The sequence below is a fragment of the Balaenoptera acutorostrata genome, chromosome 12, assembly GCF_949987535.1.
Source record: "Balaenoptera acutorostrata chromosome 12, mBalAcu1.1, whole genome shotgun sequence".
NCBI lineage: Eukaryota > Metazoa > Chordata > Mammalia > Artiodactyla > Balaenopteridae > Balaenoptera > Balaenoptera acutorostrata.
The window spans coordinates 6,305,087-6,332,324 of record NC_080075.1 but is presented as its reverse complement, the minus strand read 5'-3'; the positions used below and the strand labels follow the sequence as shown (position 1 = coordinate 6,332,324).

Below are 27,238 nucleotides of genomic sequence, written 5' to 3'. Positions count from 1 at the left end.
TCCAGGAAGGTCAGGTTTATCAGCGCCTGGAAAGGGAGACTGCATTCCAGCAGAGCCTGGGCATTTCACCAAAGAAAGAAAGAAAGAGATAAGGTTATTATGTGATATGGGGGAAGGGAGTTTAGGTAAAATTTTTATGAAGCCATGTTTGGATAGCCTCAAGGCAAACAGGGGTCAGCTTTGGGTCTAAACTGCAAAATGAACTCAGGGCCCTGTTTCTTGGAAATGACAAGTTAAGATATCAATACAGAGTCTCTTCTAGAACGCCCTATGTCTGGAGCCTGCATCTGCTTTGGAAATGGAGGCTGCTTCTCTATGTTAAAGACATAGATCTTCATGGGAATTCCCTGGCGGTCCAGTGGTTAGAACTCCGTGCTTCCACTGCAGGGGGCATGGGTTTGATCCCTGGTCGGGGAACTAAGATCTGACAAGCCTAGCGGCCAAAAAAAAAGACATAGATCTTTCAGGCAAAGTGGAATATTTCCTTCTTACTGTAAGCAGATAGGGTGGGGGGCCCGTGGAGGAAAAGAGCCAGTTGTAGCCTTTTTACACAAGAGAAGCCATTTTGTGATCTAAGCCTGGACGCAGTGCTTGCCCTTGAACAGGTCTCAGTGATAATGATCTTAAGGGAATAAAAGAACAAACGACTGTTATCAGGCAAGAGAAATAACAATAGCAAAGATAATAACTCAGTTGTAAAGACTCCAAGTTCTGTTTCAATGGTAAAGATTAGCCTGAAGCTCTTTCTTGAGCTGTTTTGCAGAATTTAAACTGCTGGAGCGCCCAACCCACCAGATCAACTGGAATGTAAGAGATGATGATAATGACCTTTTCTGACCCTCTTGACTTCAGTCAACTAAGCCTGGACTCTGTCGACCTTTGCCCCAGTTCTATGCTGAGTTCTCCTCTGCTCAAGCCCCTTCATGAATATGCATGTGTCTTAGCTTAAAACTTGCCCAATTTTGCTGTTAGGGGAGACACTGCTTTGGGAAAGATCCCCGGTGTTCTTCTTACTTCTCGCAAGTAATAAATCCTTCCTTCTTCTCATCTTTGGCTTGGTTGTAGCTTTTGGCTCAACACCTACGAAGACGTGAACCCAATTTTGGGGTAACATTACTGATTAGATTTCAAACGTCAAAGTTTCTGACAGCTGCTGATTCTAGAACACGGTTTCTCACTAAGAAATCAGTAAATAAATATTAACCTTTTTGTGTATTAAAAAAAATACAACATGAGCACATTTTACATTTTGTAGTTGCCACATTAAAAAAAGAAAGGTAAAGAGATAAATATTCATAGCTACTTTATCTGTAATAGCCCCCAAATAAAAACAATCCCAGTGTCCATCAACAGGTAAATGGATAAAAATCTATGATAGATTCATATAATGAAATGAAACTACTCAGCAATTAAAAAAAATCAACTCCTGTTATATGCAACAGCGTGAGTGAATCTCACAATAATTATGCTGAGTGAAAGCAGTAAAAAATTATGCATACTATGTGATTCCACTTACATAAAATTCTAGAAAATGCAAACTATTCTATAGAGACAGAATGAACATCAGTCATTATCTTAGAATGGGGGATGGGAAGGAGGGACTACAAAGGGGCATGAGAAAACCTCTTTGCGGGTGATGGACATGTTCATTATATTGATGTAATGATGGTTTCACTGTGTATACATTGTCAAAACTTGTCAAATTGGATACTTTAAATACCTGTAGTTGATTGTATGTCAATTATATTTCAATAAAGTGATAGAAATGAAAAAAAAATCAGAAGTTACTCATAAAGGGGTTTGTTATAATGTTTTACAGCCGTAGCACGACGTTGGGAGAAATATTGTTTCCAGTTAACCTTGCAGCTGGCTTTGTCTGTGTCTAGTGTGCCAGCCAGATTCAGGGCAGAGTTTTCCTTTTTCAATATAGTGTCTGCAGAGAGAATTATTTGAGTCCTTATTAAAAAAAAATCATCAGCTACTTTGCAGAAGTACACCATGAGTACAATTTTTATTTTTATTTTTGTTGTACTCATGTACACCATGAGTACAATAAAAACAACCGCTACGTTAAAAAACAAATAAACAAAAATCCCTGTTTTATTATTTCCAGACACTTCGAGACACTTTTTTTTTTAGGTCAACTACACAATCCTTTCAAAACTGTCTATAAAAAGTGGCATTCATATAAGACAGGTCCAGAGCGTGGTTTTATTAAAATATTATATGATGATTTGGGAAATGTGAGATACAGTCATGATAGAACAAAGGCTTTTTTCTTCCATGAGAAACTAAGAGATCAATGCCACGCACATTTGTTTTATGTTGAAAGGCATGTCAGTCAGCATTCAATCACAGGATACTTCAAGTAAAGAGGGGTTTAAGGCAGGGACTTAGCTATGAAGAGGCTGGAAGGGCAGCAAGAGTCAAAGACCCAAGAGGAAGCGTGTGTGGTGTGGGGCTGGATGGTAGAAGCTCCTATTACCTGGCTGGAGGCTGAGAGCCCACACCTGAGTTATTGTTCTTGGAAGTATTATATTATTGAATCAAAATAAAAATGTGAGTCACAATTTGATACTGAAAAAGACACAAACAAGCCTGGGTAAGCCTGTTGGGTGGTGGTTCAGAGCATGGACTTGGAAGTCTGGGCTCACATGGGTGCCACGGCTGACCTAAAACAAAGGTCAGTTATTTCTCCAGCCAAAAAATGGGTTTATTAGGGATCAGCAGAGAATTGCAGTTTGGGGTCTGCAACCCTGGGGGGAGCCAAGTGCAAGTGCCTGCGTGGCAAGGGAAGGAGAATTCTTTAATAGAGGGAAGAGGAAGTTGGGAGGGTTAGGGTAAACAAAGAGCCCATGGCTTTCCTTCAGCTGAACTGTTGCCAGGAGAGAAGAACCTGCTACCCGTTGAGCTGTTTCCTGGCACAGCGTGGGAGCGCCCCCTTCTGGTCACCTGACTCTATTCAGCTGAGGGTTCTGTTTATTAATTTTTTTACACCACCAATTACGCGCTGGGGGACGCTGGTCAGGTGTTCTCAGTCGGCGGTTAGCGAGAATTCCCCACCTCCCAGGGTTGGCACGAGGACTAAACAAGGTACAACTTGTGAAGAGCAACACAGGGCACTTAGTAAATTCTCCGCTAATTTACAGTCCTTGCACCTGCTGGCAGCTGCTCCTGCCTGAGCCTGAGGCCACGCCAGGGACGGCCACCCACCCGGGACCAAGGACGGAAGGCAGGGAAGAAAAACTACGCAGATCGGACCGCGCTCTCCTCCAGACCCCCAAGCATTGAGAAGAGGGAGAGGAGGTTGGAATCAGACAGACCTAGGTTTAGTACCCACTGGGCCTCCTACCTGGTCCTGGGTCCCAGGAAGGCTGGTCCGAGAGCTGCTTGCTGAGCAGATTTCCCATGTGGAAAATTGAAGCCTTTTCTTCCTTGCAGGGCGGATGTAAAAACGAAATGAGATTTTTTAAAAAGTATGTAAAATACCTAGCTTATAGGACGAGTTCAACTACAGTAACTGCTGTAATTAAATAATTTAGAAATAACTAAAAATAAATAAATAACAAAATAGTTAAAATATCACTATCAAAAGGTCATGAAGTATTTGCGTTTGTCCTGCCATCATGGGCAGGAAAACATTGTATTTGCAAAGCAGAGTGCTCGCTGTGCATATCTGTGCGTCCACCACGGATACTCTGCTGACCGTAGCTGGTGGTTCCGGGGACGCAGTTTCATCCTGGCCTGGATTCTACATTCTGGGTTCTTTCTCGCCAGGATTCTGGTCTGAACAACGTGAAGGTCCCAGCTACAGCCACCAGGGGGCGCCGTGGTTCTTTACCGAAGCTGTTGGGACAAATCGCCAGGATTGGGAGTTCGTCAGAAGCTCTGGGAGGGTCAGTGGCTTATCTGGAAGTGGTCAGGAGGATGGAAGACCTCAGTGAGGGGCAAGCAGGCCAGGGAGGAGAGTCACAGCCGGAGGAGGAGAAAAGGAAATGTGTCAGTGAAAGGTAGGGGCTCTAGCCTAAAGCCCACAGATCATTTATCCATTTGTCCAGCACTTGCCATGAGCCACAAACGGGCGCTGTGTGAAATCAGCCCCTCACGTAGCTCACAGCCTTGCTGAGGAGGCTGACACATGGGCAGATGACCAACATACACGTGAAAATAATGAGACACAGAACGCCACCATCTCTAACCCTTACGCTTTGCCAGGCACTGTACTGCAATGACCCCATTTAACACACGAGGAAACTGAGATTCGAAGGATTCACTAGTTTCCAAAATTCACAAAGCTGAGAAACAATGGACTCCTGCTATGCCAGTCTGTTTTAAAGGCCACGTTTTACAAATCATTACTCCTGCAGTAAAACAAGGAAAACCAAAACAGCTCTGCTCCTTGAAAACTCAACAACTCTGGACTTTCGGTGAACTTCAGCGAGAGCTGACCACCAGGATGGCAGGACACCCCCTGGTGCCCCTCCACCCCGGCTGGCATCCCCACCTCCTGCTCACCCTTCGCTCTCCACAGCACCGCCCAGCCACCGTCTTCTGGTCACCTCGCCCTCCACTCCCACCACCACAGCCGGGCCTTTGCCATCACCGATGTCGTTGCTTGGGAGAGCACTCGTCCACACATCTCACTCTGTTCCCAGTGACCCGCCTTCCAGCTTGTGGGCTCAAGTACCCCCACTGGGTCCCCTGATGGTCCAGCTTCTCCTGCATTACCCTCTCCTGCCATCTCTTCCCTCCCTCCCTCCCTTCCTTCCTTCACTCCCTTCCCCAGCTTAGTTCCCACCATGCGGCATATCAGCTACTCTTTTTCTTTTTTTGGCCACCTGGCGTGGCTTGCAGGGTTTTAGTTCCCCCACCAGGGATTGAACCCAGGCCCTCAGCAGTGGAAGCACCAAGTCCTAACCACTGGACAACCAGGGAATTCCCTCAGGTACTCTTAAAAACACCTTAAACTCTCCCTTATCTGACCCTCTTCCGTGGCACTGGCTTCTACCTCCCATAAATGGGATGCTCACGCCCGCATCCGGGCAGCCAGAAAAATCATCCAGCAGCAGAGAGTGTCAGGAGAGAAGGAGGAACAGAGGAACAGAAAATTCTGTGATTGAGGGGGTGTTCATTTGAAGGCTTCATGGATCTCCAGGAAGTGTTTTGTTTTTGTTTTTTTTTAGCTGAGAGTGAGGGGATCGAGGGGTGGGCTCCAGGGGCTGAAGACTGTAGACAGTCCTGGAAACAGCTGCTTACGAGAGTGGGAGAGAGCTGGACGGAGAACCACGCTGGGGTTCCCGGGCAGCTGGAGGGCCCAGTTAAGGATGAGGATGCCTGATGTAAGGTGAGACCAATTCTTGTGGTCGTGGCTTTTCTCTGTTACAATTCAGCTGCAGAGATGATCGCGGAATTTATCCAGGGCAGGGTTTGCCCTGTGGTTCCAACAGAAAACAGTGGGGATTCTGAGGATACAGGCTGACGTGATGGAGCAGAATCCACAGACATGACCAGGTCACCTGGCTTCAAGATCTGCTTGTTTACTTATTATTTACAAAACATAAGCTTCCTGAGGGCTGGCCTTTGCTCTCCACGGTAATCCCACCATGTTGTCGCTCACCTGCTTGAACAAGGGAGTCAGATGATGACAGAGAAGCAGCTCAGGGCTCCGGAGCAGGAGAGAGGGCTGGAAGGAGGGAGGTGAGGTTGGAGGTGCCTGAATATCCAAATGCACAGTTTCCAAGGTGGGCCGGTTCTGGAGGTGACCCGCTCAGGACCTGGGGCGTGAGGTGGAGTGAAGGTAGGGTGACCAATGCATCTCGATTGGCCCTGGATTTTCTGACTTTACCACTGAAAGTCCTGTGCCCCGGGGACCCTCAGTCCTGGGTCATTTGGGCCGCTTGGTCTCTCTCTGCCCTGTCTCTAAGATAAGACCATCTCTGAGAAGCCGGAGTGTTGGTGGTGGTGGGGGTCTGTGGAAGCTGCAGTATTGATCACTCTTGTGGGCATGCGTCGTCTTCTGCCACAGTCTTAAGTGTGACCCAGTGGCATGTTTTCTTATTAGCAAAAGGGAGCTTTTTTGTAGACCTGAATTCGAAGAATAACAACTATGCTAAAAATGGCAAATACTTCCAAGAGTGGGAACACCAAAGTGTGGTTACATCAGCATTTTCCAGTCTGCAAATTAAGTGCACTGTACTCAGAGCCTTAAAAAATCATATCAACAACAGTCACCCAGCTAGTTCTTTTCTTTCTATTGGAACTGTAACTGCTGATTTATTGTAATAGCATTTATTTTCTTAGAAATCTAATAATGTCAATTTGTAATATTACATGAAAGGACTGTGTAGAAATATTATAAATTTATTTAATCAAGCATGGAAATCATATCAGGAGTGAAATAGTCTTTGGTTAGATAGACATATCTAGTTTCGAAAATAGATTTTACACTCCACGTGCATTACACAGCACAAACCATAGCTTCATTACAATTCAAATTTTATAACAATTGACTTGTTAAAAGCAATCAAATAAGCATCAATGAATTATCCTCGAGAAGGTTTATTATCAGAACAGCATTTGATGGTTAAATTATTAAATATGAAATACAGACTTTCTGGAAAAACTGTAGAAATACATTTCAACCAAAAACCACTCTTTTATAATGAGTCAATATATACAAGGCATATTGAAACAAGTCACATCAGAATTACACTCTCTGTGTCAACACTATGGATGTGTACAATCATGGTAAATAAAAATGTGGAGGTCAGGATATAGCTTATTCATAGATACAAAAGAAGAATTCTTTTCCAGAATATTTAGAGGAGGATTGTTGGAAATACTGTTCTTTGCTATGAACATCAGTGGCGAATCACGGTGCACAGACTTGGATACCTATATACACCTGTAGCTCAACATATTTATTCCAGAAACTGAAAGATAGCCTCCTCTTCTAAGTGTCCCACATAAAATCTATACAGGTTTGTTGAATTCTTGTGAATTTGTATTCAATATTAAATTGAATACATTTTGAAAACTTTCAAAGAAATTTTCTCTCTCTTCCAAAAACGCATCTATTAATGGTTAAAGAAAACAAATGTGGTCCGTTCTGCTAGGTTTTGGCACGTAGCTCAGTTCTTCATTTCATTAGGGACCAACGAGAGGGCATAAATGCCTTATTTAAGCTAAGCCTTAAATTTTGTTTGTATTAAACTTTTTACTCTGAGATAATTGTATAATAGATTCTGAGAGAATTGCTGATAATTGTAGATTCACATGCGGTTGTAAGAAATAATACGGAGATTCTGTGTGCCTTTTACCCATTTTCCCCCAATGGTAACATCTTGCAAAATGATACAATATCATAACCAGGATTTTGACATTGATACAGACAAGCTAGGGAACATTTCCATCACAATAAAGGATCCCTTTTACAGACACACCCATCTCTCTCCTTCTCCACCCTCCTCCCTGGTGACCCCTAATCTGTTCTCCATTTCTAGAATTTTGCATTTCAAAATGTTATATAAATGGAATTAGACAGGACATAACCTTTGGGGATGGGTTTTTTCACTCAGCATAATTCTCTGAAGACTCATCCAAGTTGTTGCTTGTATTGGAATTATTTTTATTGCTGAGTAGTATTCCATGGCATGGATGTATCACAATTTGTTTCACCAGTCACCCGTTAAAGGACATCTACAACACTGTAAAGCAACTATACTCCAATAAAAATTAATTAAAAAAATAAAGGACATCTGGTTGTTTACAGATTTGGAATATTATGAATAAAGCTGCTATGAACATTTATGTGCAAGTTTTTGTGTGAACCTAAGTTTTCATCTCCCTGGGATAGATGCCCAGGAGTGCAATTGCTGAGTCGTATGCCAGTTGCTTGTTTAGTTTTATAAGAAACTGTCAGTTGGTTCTCCAGAGTAGCTGTTCCATTTTACTTTCCCACCAGCTATAGGCTGATCCCGTTGCTCTGCATTCTTGCCAACATTTGGTGTTGTTACTACGTTTTAGCAATTTTGGTAGGTGCCTCGTGGCATCTATTGGGGTTTTACTTTGCAGTTCCCTAATGACTGATGATGTTGAGTATACTTACACGTGCTAATATGCCATGTCCTCTTCAGAGAAACATTTGTTTATGTTCTCCATTGTCTAATTGGATTTTTAAAAAACCTGTTGAGTTGTAAGGGTTCTCCATCTATTCTAGATGGTAGTCCTTTGTTGGATATGCTGTTGGCAGGTATTTCCTCCCAGTATGTAGCCTGTCTTTTCATTCTCTTAACATGGTCTTTTGCAGAATAAAAGTTTAAAATTTTGATGAAGTCCAATTTATCAAACTTTCCTTTTATGGACTTTAGGTTTTTGGTGTCAAGTCTAAGAAGTCTTTGCTTAGTTTAGCCCTAGGTCCCAAAGATTTTCTATTTTTTAAAAAAAGTTTTATGGTTTTACATTTTATGTTTAGTGTTATGATCTATTTTGAGTTAATTTTTATATAAGGTATGGGATTTAGCTTGAGGTTCTTTTTATGTGCCCATGGATATCTGATTGCTCAGCACATTTATTGAAAAGACTATCCTCCTTCCATTGAATTACTTTTGTACTTTAAAAAAAATCAATTGAGCTTATTTGTATGGGTCTATTTCTAGATTCTCTGTTCTGTTCCATTGATCTTTTGTGTCTATGCCTCCACCAATACCACACTGTCTTGATTAGTGTAGCTACATAATAATTCTTTATACTGAGTAGAGTGGTTTCTCCTACTTATTCTTCTTTTTTTTTTTTTTATTTTTTTTTATTTTATTTTTTTTAAAGTTTTTTTTTTTTTTTTTTTTAAGGATTTTCTTTTTAATTAATTAATTTATTTATTTTTGTCTGTATTGGGTCTTCGGTTCGTGCGAGGGCTTTCTCCAGTTGTGGCAAGCGGGGGCCACTCTTCATCGCGGTGCGGGGACCGCTCTTCATCGCGGTGCGCGGGCCTTTCTCCATCGCGGCCCCTCCCGTTGCGGGGCACAGGCTCCAGACGCGCAGGCTCAGCAATTGTGGCTCACGGGCCCAGCTGCTCCGTGGCATGTGGGATCTTCCCAGACCAGGGCTCGAACCCGTGTCCCCTGCATTAGCAGGCAGATTCTCAACCACTGCGCCACCAGGGAAGCCCCTTATTCTTCTTTTACAAGATAGTTTTAGCTATTCCAAGGCCTGTGCCTTAGAACTTTTAGAATAAGCTTGAATATGTCTACAAAAACCTTGCTGGAATTTTGATAGAAACTGCATTAAACATATAGAATCTGGGGAGAATTGACATTTTTACTATTTTGTGTCCTCTAATCCATGAACATGGTATGTCTCTTCATTTATTTAGGTCTTTGATTTCTTTCATTGGCATCTTTTAATTTTCAGCATATAGATCCTATACACATTTTTGTTAAACTTACACCTAAGTATTTTTTTTTTCCTTTTGGAGTGATTGTAAATGGTATTGTGTTTAAAATTTTGGTTTCCACTTTGTTTATTGTTAATATATAGAAATGTGATTAAATTTTGCATGCTGATCTTGTATCCTAAGACCTTGCTGAAATCAGTTGTTTTTTTTTTTAATAGATTTTTTTGAATTTTCTGTGTAGACAGTTACATCATCTGTAAATAGGGATACTTTTATTACTTTTCAATCATATGCATTTTATTTCTTTTTATTGCCTTATTGCCATGTCCAGAACTTCCAATACAGCCTTTAAAATTTTAATCAATGTAAATTTCTAGAGATTTGCTAAAACTTACTGGCCTGAATGGGGCCCATCATTCTCAAACAGATGCCTTTTCTTTTTTTTTTTTTTGCTTTTTTTGTTTTGTTTTGTTTGAATTTTTGAATTTTATTTTTTATACAGCAGGTTCTTATTATCTATTTTATAGATATCTATTTTAAATTAGATTCTTTTAAATTTAGTTATCTATTTTATACATATTAGTGTATATATGTCAATCCCAATCTCCCAATTCATCCTACCACCACCCCGCTCCCGCCACTTTCCTCCCTTTGTGTCCATATGTTTGTTCTCTACATCTGTGTCTCTATTCCTGCCCTGCAAACAGGTTCATCTGTATCATTTTTCTAGGTTCCACATATATGCGTTAATATACGATATTTGTTTTCCTCTTTCTGACTTACTTCACTCTGTATGAGAGACTCTAGATCCATCTACATCTCTACAAATGACCCAATTTCGTTTCTTTTTATGGCTGAGTAATATTCCATTGTATATATGTACCACATCTTCTTTATCCATTCATCTGTCGATGGGCATTTAGGTTTCTTCCATGACCCGGCTATTGTAAATAGTGCTGCAATGAACATTGGGGTGCACGTGTCTTTTTGAATTATGGTTTTCTCCGGGTATATGCCAGTAGTGGGATTGCTGGGTCATATGGTAATTCTATTTTTAGTTTTTTAAGGAACCTCCATACTGTTCTCCACAGTGGCTGTATCAATTTACATTCCCACCAACAGTGCAAGAGGGTTCCCTTTCAAGCAGATGCCTTTTCAACACTCTGCTTATCATCCAACTTGTTCAGATTCCATTCCCCGTAATTTGGATAAATAACTGATAACTGTCATCAGTGGTTAAGCTGCAAAGCTCCTTGAGGCAGCTGAGTGAGCTTTAACAAGCTAAGTGAAACCTGATTGTAAAAGCAAAACTAGTGTTAGGAAAATTATCTCTCAGATGGGACTTGGACACAGAGACATTCAGAGAATTACAATTTGAGGTTGACTTATGGAGTATGTGGTTTCTTCTTCCAGTTTTCCCCTCTTACCTCTAAATGGGGGTAGCAACAATTTTAAACTCTGAAAATATGAAATACCCTCAAAGTTACCTTATTCTTATATATTAGAAATTGCTATTGTTAAGGAACACTTTCGTGATTTGACTTTTGATAAATAAAGAATTCTGTGCATCTTACTATGCTTTTAGTAACAGGCACTTAAAAATATTTTGACAACTCAAACTCTCTTCGTGTCTTAATTTTTTAAACAAAAGTGTAACCATTAATAACCCTATTATTTATATTTTAAATGTATATTTCCTATATTTTGTGTGTTGTATTTTTATATTTATACAATATACCTAACTGACCAAAGAGGGTTTAGAGCCACATAAAAAGGTAGAAAACTGGGTAGTGCTAGATCCTTTACAAATTTCAATATAAGAGGTCTTGGACGTGTACACATAGGTCCTTGTAGGCCTTAGGTATATACACAGGTACAATGCAGGTGCTCCTGCATATAATTTGTAGAAAATTTAAAATCTGTAATAAGAATCAAATATCAGAGACTTTTTTTCTTTTTTGTAGAAAACAGTGGCCAATCTACAGGCAGGTTAGTCACCGCTTTACTGATTTTACTGATTCAATGACTACCAGTAACTCTTTTGTCTTGTTCTTAGAATTGGAAATTGTCTAGGTACCACTCTCTCCATTGTGTGCAGTGAGTGGTGGAATCAGACCCTGGGATGTTGCCTTAGCCTCTCTGAGCCTCAGCGTTCTTGTCTGTCAGTGGCAATGATGATTCATCTCATTGGCTGTAAGGCTTCAGTGAGATGACCCCGGCAAGGGCCTGGCCCACGGCTGGGTAGGGCGCGTGCCTCCAGTTACTGACTTCTTTCCTTCCTTTTCTTTTTTTTGTTTTTTATTTATATATTTTTGGCTGTGCTGGGTCTTCGGTTCGTGCGAGGGCTTTCTCCAGTTGTGGCAAGCGGGGGCCACTCTTCATCGCGGTGCGCGGGCCTCTCACTACGCGGCCTCTCCCGCTGCGGAGCACAGGCTCCAGACGCACAGGCTCAGCAATTGTGGCTCACGGGCCCAGCCGCTCCGCGGCATGTGGGATCTTCCCAGACCAGGGCTCGAACCCGTGTCCCCTGCATTAGGCAGGCAGATTCTCAACCACTGCGCCACCAGGGAAGCCCTCCTTCCTTTTCTTATACGTTGCCTTTGCTTCCTTTCCAGCCTCTCCCTGTCCCCCTCCTCTCTCTCTACCACAGACTGAGTAGCACTCCCCATGCCTAAGAGAAGGGGACCCCCTATCCCAGCACTAGCAGAGGGGATCTGGGGAGCCCGTTGCCGAAGCTGCCCCTCCCTTAATGTACCACCATGGCCCGATTACCTAGAATAGGGCTGTGCACCAAACTCGGGGGGTTCTCACATGGTTTGTCATGTTGCAGTGGGAAAAAAGCTTCATGAGTGACCAGTACATTCTAGCAAATGGGGCTCGATAATGCATTTGCCATTCTGTAGCAGGATGGTAACCCATAGACAAAGAGTCCTGCACCCTCACCCTAAACACAAGACGGCGGCTGTGTGATGCGTATTTAGTTCTTCTGTGGTCGCAATGAGCTTAGAACCAGGACACTGCTTTGGGTACAACAAGCAACAAACATACTCTCATGATACAAAGCAATCACATTGTACATACAGGCATAGGTTTGTGTTTTTTGTTTGTTTGTTTTTTATCTTAAAGAATGGAACAGCAACTGTCTCAACATGTCACTTTGACAGCCAACAGTGATCCCACGTAGGTGAGTCTGGACTGAACACATGTAAACAGACTCTCTATGTGAAGTCCCTGTGTGACCTGGGCATTTGCAAATGGCCACTTCAATCTCCAGCTAGCACAGGGGTCCCGGGTGACCCACTCTCATTCTGCTGTAAGATTGACAGGGCTGCAATAGACCCTCTCACAAAGAGACAGCAGTCAATTGCTGTCTGGCAGCATCGCTCAAAAGGTTTTCATGTTACGCAAACATCAAGGACTTTCTTCTCACTCCATCAGGCCTTTCTTGGAACTGCTTTGAAATATTCCTCCCTGGAAATGTCAGCTACTCCTCCATACCATTTCTGAAGCCAGATATGATCTATCTTCATCTTCATAAAGAACCATTCATACTGACGAGGCCACTTCCTCATAACTGGGTGTCTGCAGAAATAAAGACGTCACATTAAAGCTGTTCTCATCAGAGGGTGGGCTCTCCAGAGCACAGCGCCAGATGTATCCTTGGTCAGGTCATAGGGCCCTCCAGACTCCAGGCTTTGTTTAGGCTGAGACCTGCTCAAACCAGCTAGAGGCAGAAGCCAGGGGGAGCCAGGGTCAAGGTCTGGGGCAGCCTTAGGAGGGCAGGAAACTGTTGTCACCACAGAATGGCAGACAGCTCAAGTCTTGAGCCAGGCAACTTTGTTCGAACTCCAGTTCAGCTGCTGGGATGCCTCATGGGCCGTTTGCTCTCTTAAGCCTGCCCGGTCTCCTTCCCAGTCATATGGGGCGAGAGGGATGGTGCTCAGATCACAGGGCTGTGTGGGCAGCAAATGACGAGACACATAAAGCACCTGCATAGAGGAAGTGCCCAGGGGACGCGGGCCATTGTTACCAGGAAGCGTCACGAAAGGCTCTAAGCATCTCTATGTGAAAGGCTGAATTTTAAGTCCGGGAAACAAATCTGTTCACGGGAAGATTTCCATTCCTGTAGAGGCCTAGAACTGTTGCATCAAGCTGAGAACCAGCCAGCGTAGACAGGGAACAGCCCTCACATTCCGCCCTCTGTTTCTGACTTGCCTTCTCCCTCAGGCGTAGGCCTAAAAACATGCATCACCCTTGAGGGCAGGGTCTGGCGCTCACTTTTTAAAAACTTCATAAAAATAGAAGTTTTATTTATATCTAAAAATGTTATAAACAAAATTCAAAGACCAAGGGTAAACTGGAAAAAACATTTGCAACAATGCCAATGCAGTGATAGGTTGACGCCCTTTTTAAAAAAATTTTTTTTTTTTTTTTGGGAATCATTGCAAATTGACAGAGAGATTGAAAGTATGGTATAAAGAACTTTTTTTTTTTTTTTCCTAAACCATTTGAAAGTAAGTTGCTGATCTGAGGCCCCAAAGCTCCAAACACTCATGCAGCTGAGATGATAACATGATTGTTGTTATTTTAAGCCAACTAGTTTTGTATTTATAACTGGAACAAATTTTGGCCCCTGCAAGGGGAACGTAGGTACAGCAAATCCTAGTCCGTGAGGCCCTGGCTTGGGGTCCAGGCAGTAGGATGCTGGAAGGACCTTAGGAGACTGACCATGAGCGTTTAAAGAAGGTAATGATAAGGTGGTTGGATGTGCGTGGTAAAGGGACCCACATTATCCAGTAGTGGAAATTTTGGCAACACTGTTACCTGCGGTAACATGGAAAATAAGAAATGAATTTAATGAATGCAAATGTCTCCTGAGGCTTTGGCTTCATCTCACTGCCCATCATAACATGGAAGAAGAGAAATCAGAACTAAAGAGTGACAGCTGAGATGGAAAATAAAGCACACAAGCACACAGACACACGCATCTACATTTATCTCTCTGTCTGTATATTGAAAACCACAAGTCCGTGTGGATGAGTCCATCCCGATCCAATTCCAGATTGATCTAGTGTCCTCCTGTGCGTGTTGGTAACTCTCTTCCATGGCGGTGAGAAACCAGGCTTCCCTTCTCTGTGTTTACTTATTACTACACTAAGTCCCCTACATAACGAACCTTCAAGTTGTGAACTTTCAAAGATGTGAACAATCGAATCCAGCAGGGAACCAGGACCTGTGCCATCAATGTCAGGTGTGAGTGAAGTTGCAGCTTGTCCTCCGTCTCCTATTGCTGACGATCCTTCAGCTCTACCATCTCCCACCTCCTCTCCCTCCTCCCGTCAGTAACTCTTCTTGCCTGTTCACTCGATGCCAGACCCTGGATGCCAGCTGTTGTACTGGACTACTGTACTTTTCAAGGTACTGTACTGTGAGTTTAAAAATGTTTTCTTTATTTTTTGTGTGTTTGTTTTTTATGTATTATTTGTGGGAAAAGTATTATAAACCTATTACAGTACAGTACTATATAGCCGATTGTTTTAGTTGGGTACCTAGGCTAACCATGTTGGACTTAACAAACAAACTGGACTTAGGATCGCACTCTCGGAAGGGAACTCATTCGTATGTAGGGAACTTGCTGTATGTTTACTTATTTCATGATTCCCCTGTATGTACAATCATCCCATCTCCACAGGGATGCGGATGGCTTGTCCAGTTTACCCCCTGCTTTCACGTTACTCTCCCACTAACTTAGACAAGTACTAATCTGCCAGCTTTTGTTGCCCACACCCCACGTGGATACCCGCCCCTCCTCACCCCAGCTCTGACCTTCCACCTCAGGCCTCCCCCTGCACAGACCCTCTCCTCACCCATGGAGGCATACTCCAGCACCCCTGCAGGACCACCCTTCTCACTTTTTGCAAATGCTGATCTCCTCCCCCCCTTCCCGGGGCTACCCTGTCACTCATTTTGACCCTAGCAGCATGCATGCCAATTTCCTGGGATGTCCTTTTAAAATTTTGATTGAGTGTAACCTGCAGAGCATCCAATTCGAGAAGCAGGTGGTGGGGGGCGGTTAGAAAGCTGCATCCTAAGTGGTCCGGCTATAAAGGGGTGAGGGGCCCACACGAAGGAACACTGCTGTCACTTCTGGCGCCGAGCTCTGCTTAGAGTGGACGTTTGGAAATGTCTGCTGCATTGACTGGACTACAAAGCCCCCTTTATCTCCATTCCAAGGCAGGGCCGTTGTGAAAGGCTGGCAGTGTGCAGGGACCAGTGCCTGCAACCCTCAGCACGGGCTCTCTCCAAAGGCACGGACCGCCCACTGCAAGGTCACATGCGTGGCCTCTGTGCCACCTCAGGCGACCAAGACTTTCAGCGTCAGGTGGCAGTGTTGCCACCAAAGGACAGCTCAGACCATTACTGTCATCACCTCAGAGGCGTCAAATGGCATAGCCCCGACCTCTGCTTCTTACACTGTATGTGTCTGGGCAAACCAATCTTAAAGCAGATACCAACCTTGAAAACATGGCTTGCTTGGCAAATTCCACTTCTTCTGGAGACACTGCGACCATCTGGCCAGTGAGTGTTAACCGGGCACAGCGGGGATCTTCTGGGTCGACGATATTTTTTCTGCATTTGAAGAACATTTTTCAGATATTAAAATGATGATAGAATGACAGCTGGACATACTAAGGATTTTATTAAAAATAGAGGGAGTTCCCTGGAGAGCCAGTGGGGCCCAGGTTTGATCCCTGGTCGGGGAACTGACATCCCACAAGTTGCGCACTGTGACCAACAAAAAAAAAAAAAAAAAAAGAAAAGAGTGATCACATTGCTGGTTATATTGTTCAGGTTTTTACATTTTCTGGAATTACTTGAAAATACTTCAGCATATATGATCCTGCAATCCCACTCCTGGGCATATATCCAGACAAAACTCTAATTCATAAAGAGACATGAACCCCTATGTTCATAGCAGTACTATTCACGATAGCCAGGACATGGAAACAACCTAAATGTCTATCGACAGATGAATGGATAAAGAAGATGTGGTGCATATATACAATGGAATATTACTCAGACACAAAAAAAGAATGAAATAATGCCATTTGCAGCAACACAGATGGATCTAGAGATTATCATACTAGGTGAAGTAAGTCAGAAAGAGAAAGACAAATACCATGTGATATCCCTTATATGTGGAATCTAAAACATGACACAAATGAACTCATCTACGAAACAGAAACAGACTCACAGGCATAGAGAACAGACCTGTGGTTGCCAAGGGGGAGGGCGGGTGGGGGAGGGATGGATTGGGAGTCTGGGATTAGCAGAGGCAAACTATTATATATGGGATGGATAAACAACAGGTCCTACTGTAGAGCACAGGGAACTGTATTCAGTATCCTGTGGTAAACCATAATGAAAAAGAATATGAACAAGAATGTATACATATGTGTACTTGAATCACTTTACTGTACAGCAGAACTTAACACAATATTGTAAATCAACTATACTTCAATAAACTAAAAACAAATTAAGATACTTTGGTACAGGCAGTGTGGCAGGTGTGTCTGTGTAGGCTGGATGTCAGTGTGCATCCCCGCGGGGGCAGACAGCCCCGGAAGTACCCTAGTCGAGAGTGCACAGGCCAGGGCGAGGCTCTGCAACACCCCCATCGGGAGCCCAGAGTCGGGTTGCTGCTCTGCAGGACTCCAGGGAGTGCCACTCCCTCGAGACACTATGAGTGGCGCCCCTGGAGTAACGCAGTGCGTCTGCCCGGATCCAGCCGTGGCCAAGGTAAAGGCTTTCAGGCATCACCGTCGTCAAACACAGAGGTCCCTTACTGAACGTAAGGGATGTTTAGAAATAACATTGTGTGGCAAGCGTTTCCATGGTGGCAGGATTCTTCTATAAACACTTGCTTTCCTTGTAAGAGTCACCTGGCAGTGGAAGTGTGGGAGGGCAACGGAGAGCTCCCACCCACCTCTCATCACGCGAGGCTGCCTATTTCTGGAAGAAGCATAAATGGGAGAATCTGAATCTTCGTGTTTCAGATCGTGGCTTCATCTTAAGCCAGGAGAGAAACCTCCCCCAGGTGACAGCTGGTGCCTTACGCATTTCACAATCTCTCCACATGTGCTTGGGGAGGTGGTTCCGGGATGGGGCAACAAGATGTGTCTGCGCATCGCCTCATTTTGTTTCATCTTCATGACGACCCCTGGAGGTAGGTGTGATTATTGACCTTGTTGTAGAGATGAGGAGAATGCGATTCAGGTAGGCTAAGTGACTCGTCCTGGGCCACGGAGCTTGCGGGGCCTGTCGGAGCCCAGGTCCTCTGGCCTCAAGCAGGAAGGCAGCTGCCTGGCAGCCTAGCCCTTGTATCTGGGTGTATCCCAGACTGACCACCTCCTTCACCTCCTGGATCCTATGAGTCCTCAATGTTTACGGATTCTCTCTCTTATTATCTGATTGTGGACTCTTAGATATCATGTTTAATAACATTTTAATTTTTGGTGAATGCTTTCTCAAAAGCTCAGCTTAGGGGGAAGAAAAAAGTTCACCTTAGGGGTAAAAAAAAAAAGTATCACAGGACAAAAAAAGAGCGTGTGCAGAGATATCTGTTACAGCATCATTTATGAAGGCAAAAATGGGAAGTAACCAGGCTTCCCTGGTGGCGCAGTGGTTAAGAATCCGCCTGCCAATGCAGGGGACACGGGTTCGAGCCCTGGTCCGGGAAGATCCCACATGCCACGGAGCAACTAAGCCCGTGCACCACAACTACTGAGCCTGTGCTCTAGAGCCCGCGAGCTACAACTACTGAGCCCACGTGCCACAACTACTGAAGCCCGTGCGCCTAGAGCCCGTGCTCCACAACAAGAGAAGCCACGGCAATGAGAAGCCCGCGCACCACAACGAAGAGTAGCCCCCGCTCACCGCAACTAGAGAAAGCCCGCACACAGCAATGAAGACCCAATGCAGCCAAAAATAAATAAATAAAAATTTTAAAAAAAGAAAACAACAAAAAATGGGAAATAACTAAAATGCTCAGCAGTGGGAGAACATAAATAAATTGTTTTATCAACAGTATGAAATACACCTTTAAAAAGAAGGTGGCCATGAGAAAGATATAAGTAAAAATAATTAGCTGAAGAACAATATATGTAGTAGGACCCCATTAAAAAATGAAATCCTAAAACTATATGTGTGTGTGTATGTATATGTGTCTGTGTATATATATATATAATGTTTATATATGCTTAGAAAAGGTTCTTGGAAGGATATATTCCAAAGATATAACTTTGGTTATTTCAAGAAGGGGATTTGAGGGGCTTGAGGTGTAGGGGGAGAAGTCCCTTTTTATTTTATATACTTCTATATTCTTTGAATATTACTGTAATGCAGAAAAGTGGTTTCCAGCAGGGGCTGGGGGGCAGACAGGGAGAGTTTGGTAAAAAGGTACAAACTTGCAGCTATAAGGTGAAAAAGTCTGAGAATCTAATGCGTAACATGGTGACTCTTGTTAATAACACTGTATTGTATAGTTGGAATTTTCTAAAAGGAGAGAACTTAAATGTTCTCACACAAAAGGCAAATGGCGAGGAGATGGACGTGTCAATTAACTAGATGGTGGGAATCTTTTCACAATGTATACGTATATCAAATTATCATGGTGTTTGCTTTAAATATCTTATAATTTTATTTGCCAATTATACCCCAATAAAGCTGAAAAAAGACAAAAAAATACTGGTCACATAACACTATCTCCTGGTGGGCAGTCAAGGGGTAACTCAGCAGACCGGGGCTGTCCAAACCCTGCACATTCCAAAGCAAGGCCTGTCTTCAGGAGGACTGGCCCTTGACTGGCTCCTAGAAGATACCTCTGAGCCCTTGAAATTTCCTGCTTCATCAGAGTGTTTTTGTGCCTGAGACCCTGGGCCATGCTGGGCCCTGAGTCTGAGTAGCTAAGATCAATCATGCAGATGCTGTAATTGCCATGTGATTGGATTCCAGTAAAAACCCTGGATACCAAGGCTCAGGTGAGCTTCTCTGGTTGGCAATACCTTGCACCTGTTGTCACACATCATTTCTGGGAGAATTAAGTGTGTCCTTGTATGATTCCAGTGGGAAGGGTCTCCTAGAAGCTTGGGCCTGGATTTTCCTGGGCTGCGCCCCATGTGCATTTTGCCCTTGATGACCTTGATCTGTATCCTCTCACTGGAATAGACCACGAGCTCTTGAGTCCTGTGAGTCCTTCCAGCGAATCACTGAGCCTGAGGGTGGTCTTGGGACTCTCACGCAGTTGACCAAGCAGACTGCACACGCTCTCTTCACAGACGGTGTATATCACAAAACGGCTGCTTCGAGGAGGCATGACTCATCAGAACCCACTCCCGTCCATTATAACATTAAAGAAAGGTACATTTGTTAAGCAAAACGTATGTTTTGCTTATACTTAAGGGACTTGTTTTCACCTGCCTACAAGGTTTTCTTTGTTATACACACTGTTGAGTCATAACAAGAGAAAGAGTGGACACGCCCACATATTCAGGTGAAATGCTCCATGTCAGAACACCGTGTACCATTTGAAAGTGTTACAGTCTGCTGAGCTTTTTTTTTTTTTTTTTTTATATGTTTTTTTTTTTTTTTTTTTAAAGGATTTTCTTATTTATTTATTTATTTATTTATTTTTGGCTGTGTTGGGTCTTCGGTTCGTGCGAGGGCTTTCTCCAGTTGCGGCAAGCGGGGGCCACTCTTCATCGCGGTGCGGGGACCGCTCTTCATCGCGGTGCGCGGGCCTTTCTCTATCGCGGCCCCTCCCGTCGCGGGGCACAGGCTCCAGACGCGCAGGCTCAGCAATTGTGGCTCACGGGCCCAGCTGCTCCGTGGCATGTGGGATCTTCCCAGACCAGGGCTCGAACCCGTGTCCCCTGCATTAGCAGGCAGATTCTCAACCACTGCGCCACCAGGGAAGCCCTGCTGAGCTTTTGACACCGCAAAAATGTAGTTGCTGAATTGTGAATTTTTCTAAGATGAAAGAATGATGGGAGGCACTCTACATAACTGTAAACACTGAATCAACGTTGAATTTTGTAAAAAAAACCTGAGGTGGATAGGAGAAAATAAGTAAAAATAGTAAATGGGAACTAAACATACAGATACCAGACGAGACTGTCATCAGTTGTACCTAGTTTATTTGTTTGCTATTAAAGCCAATTTTTTCACAAAATTGCTCCATCATGAAAGCAATGAAATTAGGATTCATAAGTAAGTCATGATAGAAGAACACATTACATTTAAGAAGGGAGCATTTTGCTTCTCCAGTGGTGGAGATTACACAGACTAGAAAGAAGATTATGTATTTAAATAGGTAAATAGAAAGCTTTATCCTTTTTGAGGATAACAGCCCCTCAAAGATGTCCACATACTAACCTCTGGAACTTGTGACTGTGTTACCTTTCACGGCCAAGGGGAATTAAGGTTGCCAATCAGCTGGGCTGGATTATCCACCTGGGCTCAATGTGATCACAAAGGTCCTTAAAAGTGGAAGAGGGAGGCAAAAGAGAGTGTTGGGGTGATATGATGGGAAAAAGACTCTCCTGGCCACAACTGGCTTTGAATATGGGAGGGGGCCAGAGCCCAGGCGTGCAGGCAGCCTCTAGAAGCTGGAAAAGGCAAGAGAATGGATTTTCCCCTAGAGCCTCCACAAAGGACACCTTGGTTTTAGCCCAGGAAGACCTGTTTGGACTTCTGCCCTCTGAAACTATGACATAATACATTTGTGTTGTTTTGGGCCACTAAGTTGTGGTGGTTTGGTACAGCAGCATTAGAAAACTAATACACCGCGGCTTCCCTGGTGGCGCAGTGGTTAAGAATCCGCCTGCCAATGCAGGGGACGCGGGTTCGAGCCCTGGTCCGGGAAGATCCCACATGCCGCAGAGCAACTAAGCCCGTGCGCCACAACTTCTGAGCTTGCACTCTAGAACCCGCGAGCTACACCTGCTGAGCCTGCACTCTAGAGCTCGCAAGCCACAACTACTGAGCCCGTGCGCCATAACTACTGAGCCTGCATGCCAAGAGCCCATGCTCCACAACAAGAGAAGCCACCGCAATGAGAAGACTGTGCACCGCAACGAAGAGTAGCCCCTGCTCGCCGCAACTAGAGAAAGCCCGCGCGCAGCAACAAAGACCCAACGCAGCCGAAAATAAATAAATACATAAATAAATTTATTAAAAAATAAAGATGGTGAAATAAATTATTTTAAAATGTTATCTGTTCTTTAGACAAAAGTGTTTCATATTACATGGATTATAGAGCAAGGTAACGCAAGAGCTCTTGCTGGTGCAAAGTCTGGAACCCTTGTGTGGCCTTGCTCTTCCTGGACTAGCCCAGGGCCTTTAGGGGCCCATCCCCAGCCTGGGGATGTGAGCAGCCCCGGGACAAAGGAAGTCCCGCTCGTCTCCTTGAACCTCCCGAGTCTGTCTGTCTTCTTCTTGTTTCCTGTTTAGCACGTGTACAGTCCCCCTAGTCTGAGACACCATGTGCTATTTCCTGGTCTCTGATTCTAGCTGAACTCCATTCCTTGACTGCTAATGGGGCAAGACAAAAGTCACTATTCAGGAAACAATGACAGCAGCTGATTTTGAATTTGTGCATCTCTGTGTGATTGGGGTCGAGGTGGTGATGGTAACGGAGGGAGGCAAATTCATCTCAGGACGGGCTGCTCTTTTGTTTAGGAAAGCATATTAGTGGGTCTTGATTATCAGGGCAAGGCCAGGCCCCCCCCTCCTCAGGGCACCCAGGCCAGTGTTTGCAGGGAGAGAGAGGGAGCTGAGTGTGTGAGATGCCTCCCCGAGGTTACTGCGTTTTGAATTCCTGTACGGGCAGAAGACACAGATGGTTTTGTCTTGCTGTGTTTGTTTGGGGAGGTCGCTGAGACTCAGAGAAGAAAAGAAAGGCGCCGGGAGGAGGCCTGGAATTTGGAGGGGATACCCAGCCATGCGGCACGGGTGTCCTCCATCCGTGTGATGAGGGGTGGCCGGTGATGGCGCAGGGATGCTCCGCGATGGGGCCGCCGTCCAGGGCTGTACCTGGAGTTGCTGGACGTAGCAGGTATCAGTACAGATGCCCAGTTACCTTTGCATTTTAGATAAACAACAATTTTTTTTTTTTTCAGTATAAGATGTCCCAGACGATATTTGGGACATGCTTATACTAAAAGTGTATTTGTTTATCTGAAATTCACATTTGACTGGGAATCCTGTATTTCACCCGACAACCCTAGTCACCCCTCCCACTATTCCCCCAGACCCTAGTAAAAGTCTGTTATACCCAGTGTCCCTGCATGGCCAAGGAGAGAAGCCACCAGGTGTGGTGATAAGACATCCAGATGTGGCTGAGGAGGGGGAAGGGAGAACGGGGGGGGCGGGGGGCGGTGACGGTCCCCACCTGCGTCACCAGCACCTCTCTGGGTTCCTTGGAAATGTCCGGGCGGGCTTTCTGCCTTCCGCAGTTGGTGAGAATTTGGTTATTTTATCTGCGTGCTGCTGGAAGGGCTGCCCCTCGGGGCTGAGGGCCTTGGGCTGCACTGTTTCCATTTCTCTTTCAGGTTAGGGGACGTTCTTCTGGGCATTGCTCTCCTTTCCACTTGTCCTCGGAGCCTGTCGCCTGCACCCTGCCAGGCGGGCAGCTAGTGACCCAAAAGGACTTCTGTCTCAAGGGCAGGACCAGAAAAGCCTGGTCTGCTCAGGTGGTCACGTGGAGAACCCAGAGGATGACTTCCCTGCCTGAGGACCCTCTAGAAAGTGGCAGAAGCTGTCTAGGAACTGCCCTCTGCCTGCCCTGGTCCCCGGCTGCGTTCATTACCTTGCGCTACTGCTCTGTGTGGCCTCTGCTAGGGAAATGCTTGCACACCCCACCCTGGAACTTATTTTTAACCTTTTTATTTTAATTTTTCCTCCAACAGAATCATCTTTTTTTTGGATTATTATTAATTTATTATTATTATAAATTTATAATTTATTATTATAACCATGATGGCATGGTTTCCTTCACATTATTGCTAATCTTTCTAAAATAAAAAATTAAGTCACCTTCTAATTTCATGTACTTTTAATACCCCTCTACTTACACAAGCACAACCAAAATCTGAAAATATGGTACAAAATGTTCCTAATGGTCAGGCATTTGTCTTTTTTCCTGGCCTTATCCTTTGCAGCTCTCTGGACATAAATAATTACTTTTATGCCAAGATTCAAACCTCCCAGCCTTTCTCACACTGAGAATGATGAACTTCCTAGAATGATGAACCGTCCACATGCATGAACACACATACGCATGTTCACGTGTGTGTGCACGCACACACTCACCTATCACTGATTGCCTAATAAACATATTAAAACTTAGCTCCTGGGGCTTCCCTGGTGGTGCAGTGGTTGAGAATCCGCCTGCCAGTTCAGGGGACACGGGTTCGAGCCCTGGTCCGGGAAGATCCCACATGCCGCGGAGCAACTAAGCCCGTGCGCCACAACTACTGAGCCTGCGCTCTAGAGCCCGTGAGCCACAACTACTGAGCCCACATGCTGCAACTACTGAAGCCCACATGCCTAGAGCCCGTGCTCTGCAGCAAGAGAAGCCACCACAATGAGAAGCCCGCGCACTGCAATGAAGAGTAGCCCCCGCTTGCCGCAATTAGAGAAAGCCCGCGCGCAGCAACGAAGACCCAACACAGCCAAAATAAATACATAAATTAAAACAAAACAAAACAAAAACTTAGCTACTTTCAAGTAACTTTTGCTCCACCACTCATATAAACTTGTGCCCTATATATATTTCTATCATAACACATGTAATACTTGTAAAACATTCCACATTTTACAACAATGCCAATGACACCCCAGGAACAGTGCAATATAATGACCCTTAGGACTTAATTTCACACACTTATTTATTTGTCTACCTCTGCCTGACGGGTGGAATGGTAGAACACGTGCTTCATTCACCTTTGTGGTCCCGAAAATTTAGCCCCATGGATAGCACATTTTTCATCCTGAATAAATATTCATTGAATGAATGGACAGACGATGATTTCCTTCTTCCTGAAATTTTAGATCTCTGGTTATAACATTCATATACCTCCTATGACGGGCCCTTGAACAACAAGGAAAAAACAACTATGACTCAGAAAAGCTTATGAGAACACCACCAATTCATTCTGACCATTCATCCACAACAGTCTTCATGTATGCCATATCTGATCTTGGGTAATGTACTATAGCAGTACTTTCTTTGCATGAAAGTAAAAATAGTGTAAAAATATCTTTAAACTCTTAAGTCTGTCTTACAAAAATACATTTTAAATTCGCTTGAAATATTCATCCTCATTCTTTTGGCAAGTATTGCTATACCCCTCCTAAGTTCTGAAAGTGACTGTTTTGTGAAGGACCTGTTAAACTACTGAGTAAATAACACGGCTTTTGAAATTATAATTACACATATTTACATAACAGACCACGATATCTTCAAGAAATTGTTACCTTAATTACATAAAGTCTCACATATAGGGTTTCTATTTTCTTTATTCATGAGCTATTTTCAATCTTCATAGTCTATATTCAGTATAAAATAAATAATGATCTATTATCTCTCCATGGAATTCTGAAAGGAAGTGAATTATTATCATGAATAAAATAACACTTTGAATCTTCCTAGAACAAAATGTGCTTTCAACTAGCTAATCTATGGGATATTGATTTTATAACTTTTGTTGGCCTTCAATTCTATGTCATGGCCTTATTTTTCTCTGGGTAACAAAACTGATCTGGTTGTAACCGTACGAGATTAGGATTTTATTTGCAAGTGTATGAAGAGATGGGGCCACTTTCATTTTTTTTTTTTTTTTTTAATATTTATTTATTTAGGCTGTGCTGGGTCTTAGTTGCAGCACGAGGGATCTAGTTCCCTGACCAGGATCGAACCTGGGCCCCCTGCATTGGGAGCATGGAGTCCTAGCCACTGGACCACCAGGGGGAAGTTTCTCCTCCAACAGAATCTAATACAGAATTTGATAGTTTAAGCCAGGGGACTCAGGGACCAAAAGATAAAAAGAATCTGTTCTTTTACAGGGAGAGGGCTTCACGCCCACAGGCAGAGACCCAAAAGGCAATACTGTGTCAAAGCATGGGCCCATCCACACCCGGGTTGCAGAATGCTGTTAAATTGAAAGAATAGTCAGCTTTAGCACCTTGTGGGTAAAAAAGTGGATTAGATGACCCAGGGGCTATAAAAGAAACAATGAGACAGCGGTTGTGCGCTTAAATGACTTCCAATTACATGAGAAGATTGCTTTCTTTGAGCAATCCTTTAAGATAAGTAATCCTCCTTTTGCTACAGTTTTTTTAATACTCATGTTTTTATGAGCTACAATTTTCTAAGAGCTTCACAAGGGATGCATTTTTCTAATAAATATACATGCAACCTTCCCAAACACTTTATGTCTTGTTGGTTAGTACGATACATTTAAAGGCCTGTCTTATTTTGATGTATTTGTGTTCAGTGGTAAAGAAAAATGTTAGAGGAAAGCAGACAGTATGTTCTTTCTGCATTTAGGAAATTAAGCCAATACACATAGACATACTGGGCGAATGACATTAAAATATTCAACTTTGTTTCGATTCTTTAAAATAGAGAAAAAAAAAATTTGTTTCATGCAATCCAAAAAAATTTGTCTCATGCAGTCCCTGAGTGACAGGGATACAATGTCAATCACCATCCGATCCAGGTACGGTGGTTCTCAGCCAGGAAGTGTTTCTTCCCCGTAAGGGAAACTGGGAAATCTGTGGAGCACCTTTGTCCCAGCGACTGGGCTGGGGGCTCTACTTGCATTTAGTGGGCAGGGACCGGGAATCCGAAATGTCCTGTGGTGCATGGGACTTTCTTGCACAATGAACTGTGCCGCCCAAAACACAGCAGAACCCCCATGTAAGCAGCTTTGCAGGAAAGAGCTCTTTGCAGGAGGCCCCTTTTATCTCGTCACTAACCTCCAACCAGGCGCCCCCACGCTCTACTCATCTCCAGCCCTAGCACACCTTTCAAACCTTTTGATCACACAACGCCGCGCCTAATCTGTTGGCTCCTTCCGTAGGTCAAAGAAGTGGAAAGGAAGAAGTAATTCACAGAGGACCAGATCTCTTCCGCAGCTTCCCCTTCAGCGATCTCACAAACAAACTGTGTGAACAGGAGAGCATCTGAAGAGCGAGCACAGGAAGTCGACAAGCCTGCGCACCGTGGGGCATAGCACCACTCTGACCCCCCATCTCAGTGATTAACTGAGATGACTTCCCTTTTCCGCTTTAAACACTTTCTTGGCCGAGCAGAATCTTCGGAGATGGTTTCTGGGGGACATTGAGTCCACCGTCTCCCCAGATTGCTGGCATTCTGCCGAAAAGCAACTTTCCTTTCTACCAACATTTGCCTCTCTCGAGCACTGATTTCTGAGCGGCGAGCAGCCGGACCTGACTTGGGAACACACAGTGATGTGCTGCTTTGTCTCAGTAAGTGAAGGACAGCTGGTGTAGAGCAGTTTCTCACTGTGGTGCTATTGACACTTGAGGCTGGGCAGTTCATCGTGCTGGGGGTGTCCTGTGCATCGTAGAATATTTAGCGGCGTCTCTGGGCTCTACCCATGGGATTGCAGTAGCACCCTCCTTCCCCAAGTTGTAACAACCAAAAACATCTCCAGACATTGCCAAATGTCCCTGGGGAGGGGTCCCCCCGCTTCTGTTTGAGACCCACTGGTACAGACACAGGTACATTTACAGACTAGTGGCGGGAGAGGAGAGAGGTTC

The 27,238-nt window shown here is 44.0% G+C and overlaps 1 protein-coding gene across 2 annotated transcripts in view; it reads right to left on the bottom strand.

Moving 5' to 3' along the window:
* Positions 1 to 1,033: 1,033 nt before the first annotated feature.
* Positions 1,034 to 27,238, bottom strand: part of CREG2 (cellular repressor of E1A stimulated genes 2) — a 55,488-nt gene continuing 29,283 nt past the window's right edge. The window contains exons 3-5 of one of the 2 annotated variants that reach the window (XM_057558808.1): positions 15,908 to 16,021; positions 3,353 to 3,434; positions 1,034 to 1,080 (exon numbers count right to left, since the gene is read on the bottom strand). In XM_057558808.1, coding sequence (XP_057414791.1) covers positions 1,045 to 1,080; positions 3,353 to 3,434; positions 15,908 to 16,021 — 232 coding nt within the window. In that variant the 3' untranslated portion in view covers positions 1,034 to 1,044. Of the gene's footprint in view, positions 1,081 to 3,352; positions 3,435 to 11,963; positions 12,974 to 15,907; positions 16,022 to 27,238 lie in introns of those variants that run through there. The other variant, XM_057558807.1, reaches the window with a different exon arrangement.